At 38.8% G+C, this 14412-nt stretch overlaps 1 protein-coding gene and 1 long non-coding RNA gene across 8 annotated transcripts in view; one reads left to right on the top strand and one right to left on the bottom strand.

Moving 5' to 3' along the window:
• LOC115552683 (uncharacterized) overlaps positions 1–11335 on the top strand; it is a 28313-nt gene extending 16978 nt beyond the window's left edge. Inside the window, exons 2-3 of the long non-coding RNA XR_003978356.1 lie at positions 2308–2462; positions 11307–11335. This is a non-coding gene — a long non-coding RNA (uncharacterized LOC115552683). The remainder of the gene's footprint in view (positions 1–2307; positions 2463–11306) is intronic.
• LOC115552672 (uncharacterized) overlaps positions 1–14412 on the bottom strand; it is a 76326-nt gene that overhangs the window by 23963 nt on the left and 37951 nt on the right. The window contains exons 1-2 of one of the 7 annotated variants that reach the window (XM_030368953.1): positions 12884–12949; positions 7099–7428 (exon numbers count right to left, since the gene is read on the bottom strand). The exons of 4 other annotated variants lie outside the window; for them this stretch is intronic. In XM_030368953.1, the coding sequence (XP_030224813.1) occupies positions 7099–7428; positions 12884–12926 (373 nt within the window). In that variant the 5' untranslated portion in view covers positions 12927–12949. Of the gene's footprint in view, positions 1–7098; positions 7429–7604; positions 7690–12883; positions 12950–14412 lie in introns of those variants that run through there. 2 more of the 7 variants (XM_030368954.1, XM_030368957.1) reach the window with 2 other exon arrangements.

Genomic DNA, 14412 nt, shown 5'->3' with positions numbered 1-14412 from the left:
ACTTTCATTACACCTCTGGCCTATGATAGAAACCAACCCGCTTGAAGATGGCCTTAAAAGAAGGCGATTTAGGGTGATTTTGACTGGGAAAGGATCTCTGTGCTCTGCCCCATCGATGTTCATTCATTCAGCTGGTGGGTACCCTGCAGCAAGATGGCGGCATTGTTGACGCATGCTAAGAAGCCGAATGTGATATCTAGTCAGTATATATATCTATGAGAGCAGTCTACATTGTTCTTGGGGAGAGAGTAGACACAGCTCTGTGGAGCAGACGGAGGCCCAGAACTATTCTGACATTCACCACTCCTGTTTCCATTCATGTAAATGGCAGCTGAAATGTAAAGTTGTTCCAATTCTTGTCTTCATCAACTCCTTCATGACAGAAATAGTTTGCTTCATGCTCTTTATTTACATTTTTCATGGTTGAGTTAAAGTCAGTTCCTTCTCTAACTAAGTTTGACACCTGATTTAATGGGCGGTTAAATATTTATAGATCCATATATTGCACTAGAGGATGCTTGGGGAATATATCCAACGGATTGCTTACACCAGTATAAATTCTTACTATTAACATTCAAAGCTGCATAATGTAGAGTATCAGCATGTTTTCAAATAGAGTGATTAAGGATCATCTTGGCCCTGAATTAGTATTAAAACATAAAGAAAAATGAAAAACCATGAAGGTCCTATCCAATTTGGTATAGGTTAATTTATTTAGTTTAAATAATTTGAAAACCATTCTACTACAGTAGGCCTATGCTTACATACTGTACTCAGAATTGTGATTGTCATCTTTTGATGATGAATTAGTGCTGGACTCACTGAAGATGCAGACTTTAGAGGGATACATGTTTAATATCAACATTTATAGAGCAACTCATTGTACTTGACACTCAAATGTCCAGTTAGCAAGCGAATCATCCACTTAGATTCCTCTGAGGTTCATGTTGAATTCAAATTGAATCTGAAAACTGAAAACAAACCTTTTTAGTTTTTTTCATTTATGTGATGTTGAAAGCTAGCATTTGTTTCCTTGAACATACAGGGAATATAATTATCTAAGTTTCTTATATTCTTAATAAATTGTATTAATTTACTTGTATTACAAAATCTAAATTTCAGTTGGCCTGTCTTGTTATGTCTGGTTGTGGGGCACAAATATCAAAACTTATCATGAAAGGTCTGCTTTACCTGTGAATTATCTAGCTTTTTGACTTTTTTCTGAGAAGGCATTTTACTGCACAAAATATTTAGTGGGTCCAGTTCAGGGCCAAAAGTACCTCCCCGGTTTTGTCACACCTTCAAAAGGGTTATGATCCCCTGCTCTAAGCAATTCGTTATTTTTAATGGACCAAAAACCAACAACAACATATAGAAGATTTGTAATATCGAGAACAGTGTTTCCAAAACTACTTAGTGTACAGCTCTCCCCAAAGACTTCAAACCCGTCTGAAATACTGCACCGTCTGAACCCAAATTTTTTATTTATTTTTTTCACGCATCCTGTCTTGAATGTATGGTGTAAACAACAGACGGTGAGGTGGTGCGCTCAGCAGAGCGACCCATTAGGTTACCCCTCCCCACCCTGGAATATACAGCAAGAGGGTGAGGGCAAGAGCCAGGAAAACCAGGCAAGACGCCTCTCACCCAGATGCTGGTCTCTTCACCCTGCTGCAGTCAGGCAGACGCCCACGCTGCCTTAAAGCTCGGACTGAGAGACTGAGGACGAGCTTCTTTCTGCAGGCAGTTAGACTGCTTAACTCCGGTGGACTGACTCGCACTCTTCTGCACCACATTCTATGCACTTTTATATTTATATACCTTTTTTTTTTCTTTTTTTTTTAATGACCGTTTCTATAGCATCATCTCATTAAGGGATATCTGTTTTTAAATTACTATTATCTATTATTTATTCAGGTTCCGGTAATTTGCACAATGAATGACAGAGTGGTGAACCCTTTTTAATTTCACTGCATGTAAAATCTTATTTTTTGCAAACATGTGACCAATAAAACTTTGTATTTGAATTTGAATATACAATATAAACATATTTATTAATTCATTAAATTCCTTTATCGACAACATTTTGAGTAGAAAATAACCAATGAATGAAACATCATGAACATCGCCACAGCCACACAAATATACCACACTTGTCAGTGAAGCCACACAAACCCAAGCCTAGTATAACTCCCAGTGTTAAGTGGGAGTTAATACGACATGCCTATGAAAAAAAGCTCCTCTCATATTCATACTATTTACCCTAACTTATCTAATCTAATTTTTAGAAACGTAATTCACATCCAGGTCACAATATTGAGGAAATCAAACTAGATTTGGACCTGTTTGATAGACTTCAGGGGCAGGTTTCTCTCACAGCAGAATACAGGCTCTCCTGAGTCCTTTCACTGTTCTTCTTCCCTCCTTTGGTTTTTCTGCCAGAGAACTCTAGCTCTGCATGGGTTTTGGTTTCCCCGTCCTATACCAGCATTTCAAAACGTCAGTTAGGAAACACAGTTGACCTGATGCTACATTTCATAGTAATATAACCACCATTTGGGCTAACATTCAGAAAATATTAAAAGAAAAGTACGGCAATTTTCAAATGTTTCTGTTCCAAATGTATTAATAACTATTAGTATGAATAGAAGATATCGCACACTAAAACCTTTCTTTCAACAAGGTTGGGAAGCATGTTGTGGAGAAGCTCATGATATGAGATCTCGCATAGAATGTGCTGTACTGTCACTAACCTGTAATGTATGATGAGAATGAGGATTATAATCACAAGCAGACAGCAGGCCAACAGAATCCGATGCACCAAGATCACTAGAAGACAGTTGTGATCTAGAAACAGACAACAATGGGTCATCATGAATCTGTAGAACCAATCATATTCTGTACCATTACATTCACATTAGGTCATGCAAAATATAATATATGGAGTAAATTCACATGATGAACTTCAATGCCTATTATTGTCTTAATTAAATACCTTCCAAAATAAACTGGAAGTAGGAAGTAATATATATCGACCTGTTATGAGGAGCAAGGTACGTTTTATTACTCTGTTTTCTGGGAATAATTGACGCAAGCAGAAACCAGAAAACAAGCCGTTTTTTCGTTTTTTCGTTTTGACAAGAAAACGAAAATCTAAATTTCAGTTCGTTTATTTGTTTTTTGGTTCTTACTGAGCGAAACGAATTTACCACTCAATATCTGGTTTCCGCCGGTGGGCGGGTCCTCTTATTGGCTAGCGTGCTTCATTGCCCTGTGCTCTTCATAATAAAAGTTCTTCCGTTTGATAATGTCGACAAAAATATTACTGTATTATAGACACTAGCAGACACAGAGGACCACACCACCCACAGTCAAGACTGACACGGCTTCAAATAACAATAATAGTATTCATAATCATTTGAAAATGAGAACTTATGAAGTTATGATGACTTCAGTGCAGTTGATGTTTAGCCACAGTTAATACATGCAGAGCAGACCTGCGATCGCTGGCTGCTGATTTCCTCAAAGCCTGAGAGCTATGAGGAATAGGCCTACAAGTGATCACAACACATTACTGACAGCTGAAAATTGCGCATTTGTTGACCTTTATCCATTTAAAGTAAACAAATTATTTTTTCTTGTTGAAAGATATTTTATATTGTTTTCATATTATTATTTACTGATGGTGTTTACAGAATGCGAGTGCGTGTTATATTGAAAGCGAGGCTGAGTGTGCCTATGAATATAGGCTACAGTGAGTTTTTTAAGGTGCTGTACAAGCAAATCATATTGTCTACTCTGTACAGTGACAGGGAGTGTAAAGTAACCTACTTCATTCAATATCGAATAGGCTACTGTAGCCTACACTATGTACAAATGGTTTTGCTCATTGCAGTTGTGACAGTCATTTTAACGTGTCAGCAGGCAAGCTTCACTCATTCCAGGATGCATTATGCGTTGTCCTATAGCCTACTTGGAACATGTTTTGGAATGGATCTATAGTAGCGTATAGAAATTTGCTCATAACAGGCCAGCTGGAATCCAAAGCAAACTCTTTGTATTCCAGCTGTTTTTTTTGTGATGTTTTATGATGTTTCAATGTTGCGTTGGTAATGTGTTGCAAAATCTCTTTGCTTTTGTTTTTTTCTTTTCTTTAATGTGTTTGGAAATGACTTTTAATGATGTTAACTAGATCTCATAACTGGCCTAAACACATAGAAATTTGACTATAAGACCTCTATAAGAATCTCTATTAATGTAGTCAGTCAATGATCAAACTAGTAGCATGAATATGAATTACAGTCCAAGCGGGTTAGGCAAGGCAAGGCAATTTTATTTTTATAGCCCGTTTTTACAAACAGTTTGTCTCAAAGGGCTTTACATAGCATGAGCATCATAACAACATCCTCTTCCCTTAAGCCCTCACATCCACTGAGTAAAAACTCCCAGGAAAATCAAGGGGAAAAATTGCAGTTGGTTCAGACTGGGGGTGGAGCTGTGGAGAATATATGGAAACACCGAGAGACTGCGAGACGCCAAGGCCAAACTACAAGGTGCGAAAGGTGAGGGGGGGGGGGGGGGGGGGGGGGGGGGGGGGGGGGGTCTGCCTCTCTGACCCATGGGGAGAGCTGGTTCCACAGTAAAGGAGCCCAGTAACTGAATGCTCTACTTCCCAGTCTGTTTTTAGAGATAATGGGAGTCACTAACAGACCTGCATTCTGGGAGCCAATACAAATCTTGGATAAGTCATAATAAAGGTAATGATTCATTATTGTGCATTTAAAGATGTATATTATTACATTGCAGCATTATTTGGGGATGACAATACAAGACTTCCATGAATGTGCATTTGAAGGAGTTTGCTTTGTATTCCAGCTGGCAAATTTCTTAGGCTACTATAGATCCATTTCAAAACACGTTCCAAGTAGGCTATAGGACAAAGCATTATACATCCTTGAATGAGTGAAGCTTGCCTGCTGACATGTTAAAATGACTGCCACAACTGCCATGAGCAAAGAGCAAAACCATCTGTACATAGTGTAGGCTACAGTAGCCTATTCAATATTGAATGAAGTAGGTTACTGTACACTCTTTGTCACTGTAGTCAATATGATTTGCTTGTACAGCACCTTAAAAAACTCACTGTAGCCTATATTCATAGGCACACCCAGCCTCGCTTTCAATATAACACACACTCGCATTCTGTAATCACTGTCAGTAAATAATAGGGGGGGGGGGGGGATATATTAATATGCAACTGCATACAAATTTGTTCACAGACATGGTGACTAATGTATGATAGTAGGCCTTATTGGCCCTTAACACTAATATTCAGAAACAACACTGCCTCAAAAGGATATTGGCCTAAGCAACACCAGTAGAGGCATATACTTTCCCTGAACTTTTAAACGTTGCAAACGTGCAAAACATATATTATATTTACGCGGCATTCAGTCCAATGCTTAAAAATATATCTGTGGCATTCAGTAGGCCAATGCTGTGGTAAAGTGTGCAAAGTATGAGTATGAATATTTGATGGAGTATGAGTAAGTGTTCCCTTCTGTTACATAGATAGAACTTTATCAATCCCCTGCAGGAGAAATGTGTTGATGTTTGTCCCTATAAAACAATAATGGTAAAAAAATATAATACAAAACATGACGGTAACTCTAAAGTCAAACCGTCCAATCTGAAGGCTTTACTTAACCACTCCCCCTACTCACTTCCACCAATGCAAAGCGAACAGAACTGAGTATGGGAGGGCGTAGCCCAACTAGTTTGTGACAGACCCAGAGGAACGCAACGCAAATTAAATGTCAACATGTATTGAGGCTTTATTAAAATCCCGGACGATTTTGAAATTTCACCCGGACGCATTTGATTCCTACCCTTCCACTGTCAAATAGCGGCGCAAGTTGTGTGGCGTGTGAGCGTGTGCATGGGTTGAATTGCGTGCGTCTCACGGAGAGCCCTGCGCAATGTGCAGCTGTCAGAAATGTGTTGTAATCACTTGGATTCCTCATAGCTCTCAGGCTGTGAGGAAATCAGCAGCCCGCGATCTCAGCTCCTTTGATGTGAACGCGTACAGAGCGCATAGTTCAGAGCCGGACAATGATGTCGTAGTAAAGCCCTCAGGTCTATTCTGCATGTATTAACTGTGGATAAACATCAACTGCACTGAAGTCATCATAACTTTAAAAGTTCTCATTGTCAAATGATTATGAACACTATTATTGTTATTTGAAGCCGTGTCAGTCTTGACTGTGGGTGGTGTGGTCCTCTGTGTCTGCTAGTGTCTATGATAAAGTAATATTTTTGTCGACATTATCAAACGGAAGAACTTTTATTATGAAGAGCACAGGTCAATGAAGCACGCTAGCCAATAAGAGGACCCGCCCACCGGCGGAAACCAGATATTGAGTGGTAAATTCGTTTCGCTCAGTAAGAACCAAAAAACGAATAAACGAACTGAAATAGTGATTTTCGTTTTTTTGACAAAACGTAGAAACGAATAAACGAACTGAAATCTTGATTTTCGTTTTCTTTGTCAAAACGAAAAAACGAAAAAACGGCTTGTTTTCTGGTTTCTGCTTGCGTCAATTATTCCCAGAAAACAGAGTAATAAAACGTACCTTGCTCTGTTATGTCCAGCTTGGTTCCATTTCCAAACACAACTTCCCCGCATGCTGCCAGGGCACAGTAGTAAGTCCCAGCATCAGAGGAGTCTACTTTGTTCTTGGGGAGAGTGTAGACACAGCTCTGTGGAGCAGACGGACCAGAACTATCCTGACATTCACCACTCCTGTTTCCATTCATGTAAATGGCAGCAGGGTGAGATGGTCCTGATCTGAACCAGTACACACTGGGTTCCCCTTGGCACTGGTTACTGTGGTCCGTCCTCTGGGAGGTAATAGAGCACTGGAGAGCCACAGGGTCTCCCAGCTGAGCTGATGCAGACACAGGCTGTAGGACCACAGTCTGGGAGACAAACCTCTGGTCATTGGGATCTGAACAGTAAGAAAAACTAAACTGAGAAAACAATTATATTGGGGCTTCTTTCAGATGCCGAATTAGAAAAAAAAGAACTTGATAGCTTACCTTTGACAGACAAAAAAAATCCACTCCAATCATTTGAATAATAATTTTGGCAGAAATAGTGTGCTTCATCTTCTTTACTCACAGATTTAATGTTCAGATCAATGTCAGGTTCTTTTACAGTGAAACTTGAATCGAAAGGGGGAAAAAATTTAACATGCCTACTAGACACTATTGAAGCAACCTTTTGGGGAACATATCCAATCGATTGCTTGTACCATAAAAGGGAAGTTCTATTTTCCTCTCTAGCACCACAATGTAAAGTAACAGTATCTCCAATTCTTGCGGTTTTCAAAGAGACGATACGAGGAATCTCTTTGGTGTCAATCATCGCTGAAAAAATATACATAAACAATTAATCCCATTTAAGAATGTGCAAAAATGAACCGCTGGTCTAAATGATTCTTTCAAAAGATTTCAATTGAATATTGTTAACAAAAAACACTGTTTACTGCAGACACTTTAATCCCATACAATTTGGCCATAATATTTTTGGAGAATTTACTTACATAACCCAATAAGAATTGTAATAGCAAAAACTCTTGCCGACATCGTTGCGTTTCGGTGCTCTACTAGTGCTGTACTGACTCAAGTGAAAGATTTGTCCTTAAAACACAGGCGTAACATATCCTAGATCATCAGTGATTGGCTGGAACTTAAGGACACTGAGAGCAGCAAGGCTACTGCGCAACACAGAAAACTAAGTGGAGATCACATTTAATTTCAATCCAAACTGAACCCTGAAAACGTGGCATTCGAATTGTTTTTTTACCACATATTACAAACATTGAAAGCCAGCATTTATTTCATTTGTTTCCATAAATGTATGATGAAGAGAAATTCAGTCTACCATATTTTTGTTCTTTTTTCAAATATTTTCTTTACCAATTTTGTGATACCGATGGAATCTTCCTCTATAATTCAACCCCTGTTACCTTTTGATTAAATAACTGTCAGTTTTAGCAGTAACAATAAAGATTATAATAGTATTTCAGTCTAGATTTTGGCCATGTGATCCAAGTAAGAGCAATTCTCATCTGCTTCCACACTTAAATATTTTGGCGTGTGTGCATGATGGCAATTTTGTAAGTATTTGTGCGTGTGCACGATGTACAAAAGAAGAGTTAATCAACTTAACTGATAAATAAAATTGGCTTCTGAGACGCGGATGATGCTGCCTTCATAGTGTCTAGTCTCGTGATCTAATGTTGTGGCCTCAATGCTGTGGTTTTACTGGCAAAGCATCAGAGGTCTCATCCTGTGCAGGCTGTGTCAGCACTGTGGTCTGAAAGCAGCTAATAACTGAACCAGACGTCTTTACATCTCTCACTATGTCCATACAGTCTATAAAATACAGTTTATATACTGTATATGTTGTTTTATTTATTCCCGTTGTCTGCTGTTCGTTATTCTCTCTTATTCCGTCCTCAAGGTAATACACCGCCCCACATGCTGCCAGGGCACAGTAGTAAGTCCCAGCATCAGAGGAGTCCATAGATACTGACTAGGTATCGCCTGAGCTGCGCTGTTCAGTGGAACGTATGTTTCAATGCTGCCGCCATCTTGCCACGGGGTGACCAACCAACTGAATGAATGAACGTCGATGGGACATAAGTCCTTTCGCGGTTAAAATCACTCTAAATAACCTTATTTTAAGGCTACTTCAAACGGGTCAGGTCAAACTTGTGTTTGTGGTAATGCTAGTAAAAATGTATTAAAAATAAATCATTACTTTTTTTTACTATCATTACACCTCTGACCTATCTATGACAGAAACCAACCCGCTTGAAGATGGCCTTAAAAGAAGGCGATTTAGAGTGATTTTGACTGGGAAAGGACCTCTGTGCTCTGCCCCATCGATGTTCATTCATTCCGCCGGGTGTTTCCCCGGCGCAAGATGGCGGCATTGTTGACGCATGCAAAGAAGCCGAATGTGATATCTAGTCAGTATATACGTATATCTATGAGAGGAGTCTACATTGTTCTTGGGGAGAGTGTAGACACAGCTCTGTGGAGCAGACGGAGGCCCAGAACTATCCTGACATTCACCACTCCTGTTTCCATTCATGTAAATGGCAGCTGAAATGTGAAGTTGTTCCAATTCTTGTCTACATCAACTCCTCCATGACAGAAATAGTTTTTCATGGTTGAGTTAAAGTCAGTTCCTTCTCTAACTAAGTTTGACACCTGATTTAATGGGCGGTTAAATATTTATAGATCCATATATTGCACTAGAGGATGCTTGGGGAATATATCCAACGGATTGCTTACACCAGTATAAATTCTTACTATTAACATTCAAAGCTGCATAATGTAGAGTAATAGCATGATTTCAAATGGAGTGATTAAGGATCATCTTGGCCCTGAATTAGTATTAAAACATAAAGAAAAATGAAAAACCATGAAAGTCCTATCCAATTTATGGTATAGGTTAATTTATTTAGTTTAAATAATTTGAAAACCATTCTACTACAGTAGGCCTATGCTTACATACTGTACTCAGAATTGTGAGTGTCATCTTTTGATGCTGAATTAGTGCTGGACTCACTGAAGATGCAGATTTTAGAGGGATACATGTTTAATATCAACATTTATAGATCAACTCATTGAACTTGACACTCAAATGTCCAGTTAGCAAGCGAATCATCCACTTAGATTCCTCTGAGGTTCAAGTTTAATTCAAATCAAATCTGAAAACTGAAAACAAACCTTTTAGTTTTTTTCATTTATGTGAAGTTTGAAAGCTAGCATTTGTTTCTTTTGTACATACGGGGAATATATTTATCTAAGTTTCTTATATTCTTAATAAATCTTATTAATGTACTTGTATTACAAAATCTAAATTTCAGTTGGCCTGTCTTGTTATGTCTGGTTTTGGGGCACAAATATTGAAACTTATCATAAAAGGTCTTCTTTACCTGTGAATTATCTAGCTTTTTGACTTTTTTTATGAGAAGGCATTTTACTGCACAAAATATTAAGTGGGTCCAGGTCAGGGCCAAAAGTACCTCCCCGGTTTTGTCACACCTTCAAAAGGGTTATGTTCCCCTGCTCTAAGCAATTCGTTATTTTTAATGGACCAAAAACCAACAACAACATATAGAAGATTTGTAATATCGAGAACAGTGTTTCCAAAACTACTTAGAGTACAGCTCTCCTCAAAGACTTCAAACCCGTCTGAAATACTGCACCGTCTGAACCCGAATTTTTATTTTTTATTTTTCACGCATCCTGTCTAGAATGTCTGGCGTAAACAGCAGACGGTGAGGTGGTGCGCTCAGCAGAGCGACCCATTAGGTTACCCCTCCCCACCCTGGAATATACATACAGCAAGAGGGTGAGGGCAAGAGCCAGGAAAACCAGGCAAGACGCCTCTCACCCAGATGCTGGTCTCTTCACCCTGCTGCAGTCAGGCAGACGCCTACGCTGCCTTAAAGCTCGGACTGAGAGACCGAGGAGGAGCTTCTTTCTGCAGGCAGTTAGACTGCTTAACTCCGGGGGACTGACTCGCACTCTTCTGCACCACATTCTATGCACTTTTATATTTATATACCTTTTTTTTTTTCTTTTTTTTTTTAATGACCGTTTCTATAGCATCATCTCATTAAGGGATGTCTGTTTTTAAATTACTATTATCTATTATTTATTCAGGTTCCGGTAATTTGCACAATGAATGACAGAGTGGTGACCCCTTTTTAATTTCACTGCATGTAAAATGTTTTTTTTGCAAACATATGACCAATGAAACTTTGAATTTGAATATACAATATAAACATATTTATTAATTCATTAAATTTCTTTATTGACAACATTTTGAGAGTAGAAAATAACTAATAAATGAAACATCATGAACATCGCCACAGCCACACAAATACCACACTTGTCAGTGAATCCACACAAACCCAAGCCTTGTATAACCCCCAGTGTTAAGTGGCAGTTAATACGACATGCCTATGAAAAAAAGCTCCTCTCATATTCATACTATTTACCCTGACTTATCTAATCTAATTTTAAGCTTATACTTTGTACATCTTAAGAAACGTAATTCACATCCAGGTCACAATATTGAGGAAATCAAACTAGATTTGGACCTGTTTGATAGACTTCAGGGGCAGGTTTCTCTCACAGCAGAATACAGGCTCTCCTGAGTCCTTTCTCTGTTCTTCTTCCCTCCTTTGGTTTTTCTGCCAGAGAACTCCAGCTCTGCATAGTTCAAGGAATTGGTTTCCCCGTCCTATAACAGCATTTGAAAACGTCACACGAAACACAGTTGACCTGATAGTACATTTCATAGTAATATAACCACCATTTAGGCTAACATTCAGAAAATATTAAAAATATTAAAAGAAAAGTACGGCTATTTTTAAATGTATTAATAACTATTAGTATGAATAGAAGATATCGCACACTAAAACCTTTCTTTCAACAAGATTGGGAAGCATGTTGTGGAGAAGCTCATGATATGAGATCTCGCAGAACGTGCTGTAGTGTTACAATGCTCACTAACCTGTAATGTATGATGAGAATGAGGATTAGAATCACAACCAGAAAGCAGGCCAACAGAATCCGATGCACCAGGATCACTAGATGACAGTTGTGATCTAGAAACAGACAACAATGGGTCATCATGAACCTGTAGAACCAATCATTTTCTGTACCATTACACTCACATTAAGTCATGCAAAATATAATATATGGAGTGTATTCACATATGATAAACTTCAATGTATATTATTGTCTTAATTACATATTTTCCAAAATAAACTGGAAGTAGGCAGTAAAATATATTGACCTGTTATATCCATCTTAGCTCCATTTTGAAACACGTCCAGCTTGGTTCCATTTCCAAACACAACTTCCCCGCATGCTGCCAGGGCACAGTAGTAAGTCCCAGCATCAGAGGAGTCCGCATTGTTCTTGGGGAGAGTGTAGACACAGCTCTGTGGAGCAGACGGAGGCCCAGAACTATTCTGACATTCACCACTCCTGTTTCCATTCATGTAAATGGCAGCAGGGTGAGATGGTCCTGATCTGAACCAGTACACACTGGGTTCCCCTTGGCACTGGTTACTGTGGTCCGTCCTCTGGGAGGTAATAGAGCACTGGAGAGCCACAGGTTCTCCCAGCTGAGCTGATGCTGACACAGGCTGTTGGACCACAGTCTGGGAGACAAACCTCTGGGCATTGGGATCTGAACAGTGACATAATATAATCATCATCAAAACTGAGAAATACTATACATTTGGGCTACTTTCAGATGATATAGAAAACAAGTAGAACAGGATATCTTACCTTTGACAGACAAAAATAATCCACTCCAATCCTTTGAATAATGCTCTTGGCAGAAATAGTTTGCTTCATCTTCTTTACTCACAGATCTAATGTTCAGATCCATGTCTGGTGCTGCTGCAGTGAACCTTGAATTGAATGCGGGGCTAATTTCACTATATTCTTCCACTATTAAAGCGACCTTTTGGGGAACATATCCAATCGATTGCTTGTACCATACCCTATTTTTACCCTCCTTTTCAGCACCACAATGTAAAGTAACTTTATCTCCAAGTATTGCTGTTTTCAAAGAGACGATACGAGGAACCTCGTTGGTATCAATCATCGCTGAAAAAATAGACAAATAATTCTCCCATTTAAGAAAAAAATAATAATAATCACTGGTCTAAATTATTCTTTCCAAATGATTTCAATTTTGTCTTTTTAAAAACACAGTAAACTGCAGAAATGACAAAGTCAAACAATTAGAACGTAAGATTTTTAGAGGAATTATACTTACATGACCCAATAAGAATTGTAATAGCAAAAACTCTTGCCAACATTGTTGCGTTTCGGTGCTCTGCTAGTGCTGCACTGACTCAAGTGAAAGATTTGTCCTTAAAACACAGGCGTTACATATCCTAGATCATCAGTGATTGGCTGAACTTAAGGACACTGAGAGCAGCAAGGCTACTGCGCAACACAGAAAACTAAGTGGAGATCACATTTAATTTCAGTCCAAACTGAACACTGAAAACATGGCATTGGCATTATTTTTAACACATATTACAAACATCGAAAGCCAGCATTTATTTAATTTGTTTCCCTAAATGTATGATGAGGAGAAATTCTGTCTACCACATTTTTGTTGTTTTTTCGGATATCTTTTACCAATTTTGTGATACCGATTTAATCTTCCGCTATAATTCAACCCCTGTTACCTTTTGGTTAAATAACTGACAGTTTTAGTAGTAACAATAAAGATGGTAATAGTAATGCAGTCTAGATTTTGGCCATCTGATCCAAGCAAGAGCAATTCTCATCGGCTATAAAATATTTTGGTGTGTGTGCATGATGGTAATTTTGTAAGTGTTTGTGTGAGTACAAGATGTAAAAAAGAAGAGTTCATCAACATTACCGATAAATAATGATTGGCTTCTGAGACACGGATAATGCTGCCTTCATAGTGTCTAGTCTCGCGATCTAATGTTGTCCTCAATGCTGTGGTTTTACTGGCAAAGCATCATGAGGTCTCAACCTGTGCAGGCTGTGCAGGCACTGTGGTTTAAAAACCAGCCAGTAACTGAACCAGAGATCATTACATCTCTCTCACTATGTCCATACAGTCTATAAAATAGAGTTTATGTATAAGTTGTTTTATTTATTTCCTTTGTGTGCTATTCATTCTTCACTCTTAGTCCGTCCTCAAGGTAATACACTTCCCCACATGCTGCCAGGGCACAGTAGTAAGTCCCAGCATCAGAGGAGTCTACATTGTTCTTGGGGAGAGTGTAGACACAGCTCTGTGGAGCCGACGGAGGCCCAGAACTATTCAGACATTCACCACTCCTGTTTCCATTCATGTAAATGGCAGCAGGGCGAGATGGTCCTGATCTGAACCAGTACACACTGGGTTCCCCTTGGCACTGGTTACTGTGGTCCGTCCTCTGGGAGGTAATAGAGCACTGGAGAGCCACAGGGTCTCCCAGCTGAGCTGATGCAGACACAGGCTGTTGGACCACAGTCTGGGAGACAAACCTCTGGGCATTGAGGTCTATACAGTTAAATAAAACAATCATCGGAAGAAGAATAGTATCTCTAAGTTCAGCTTTTTTCAAATAGAGTGATTGAGGATTCTCTTGAGTCTGAATCAGCACTAAAACATAAAGAAAAACAAGCAAGAAACATATATCATTATGGTTGCATATTTACTATACAAAATAGAATAACGTCCTACTTCAAGAATTACGATCGATTTTAATCAAAAAACACCTCAATAATGTACACATTAAAACAGTACTTACATGCAGTAATCGTCATTGCTAAAAA

This window comes from Gadus morhua, chromosome 10 (assembly GCF_902167405.1).
Source record: "Gadus morhua chromosome 10, gadMor3.0, whole genome shotgun sequence".
NCBI classification, from domain to species: Eukaryota; Metazoa; Chordata; class Actinopteri; order Gadiformes; family Gadidae; genus Gadus; species Gadus morhua.
The sequence above is the reverse complement of the archived record's forward strand: the minus strand, read 5'-3'. Positions and strand labels throughout refer to the sequence as shown.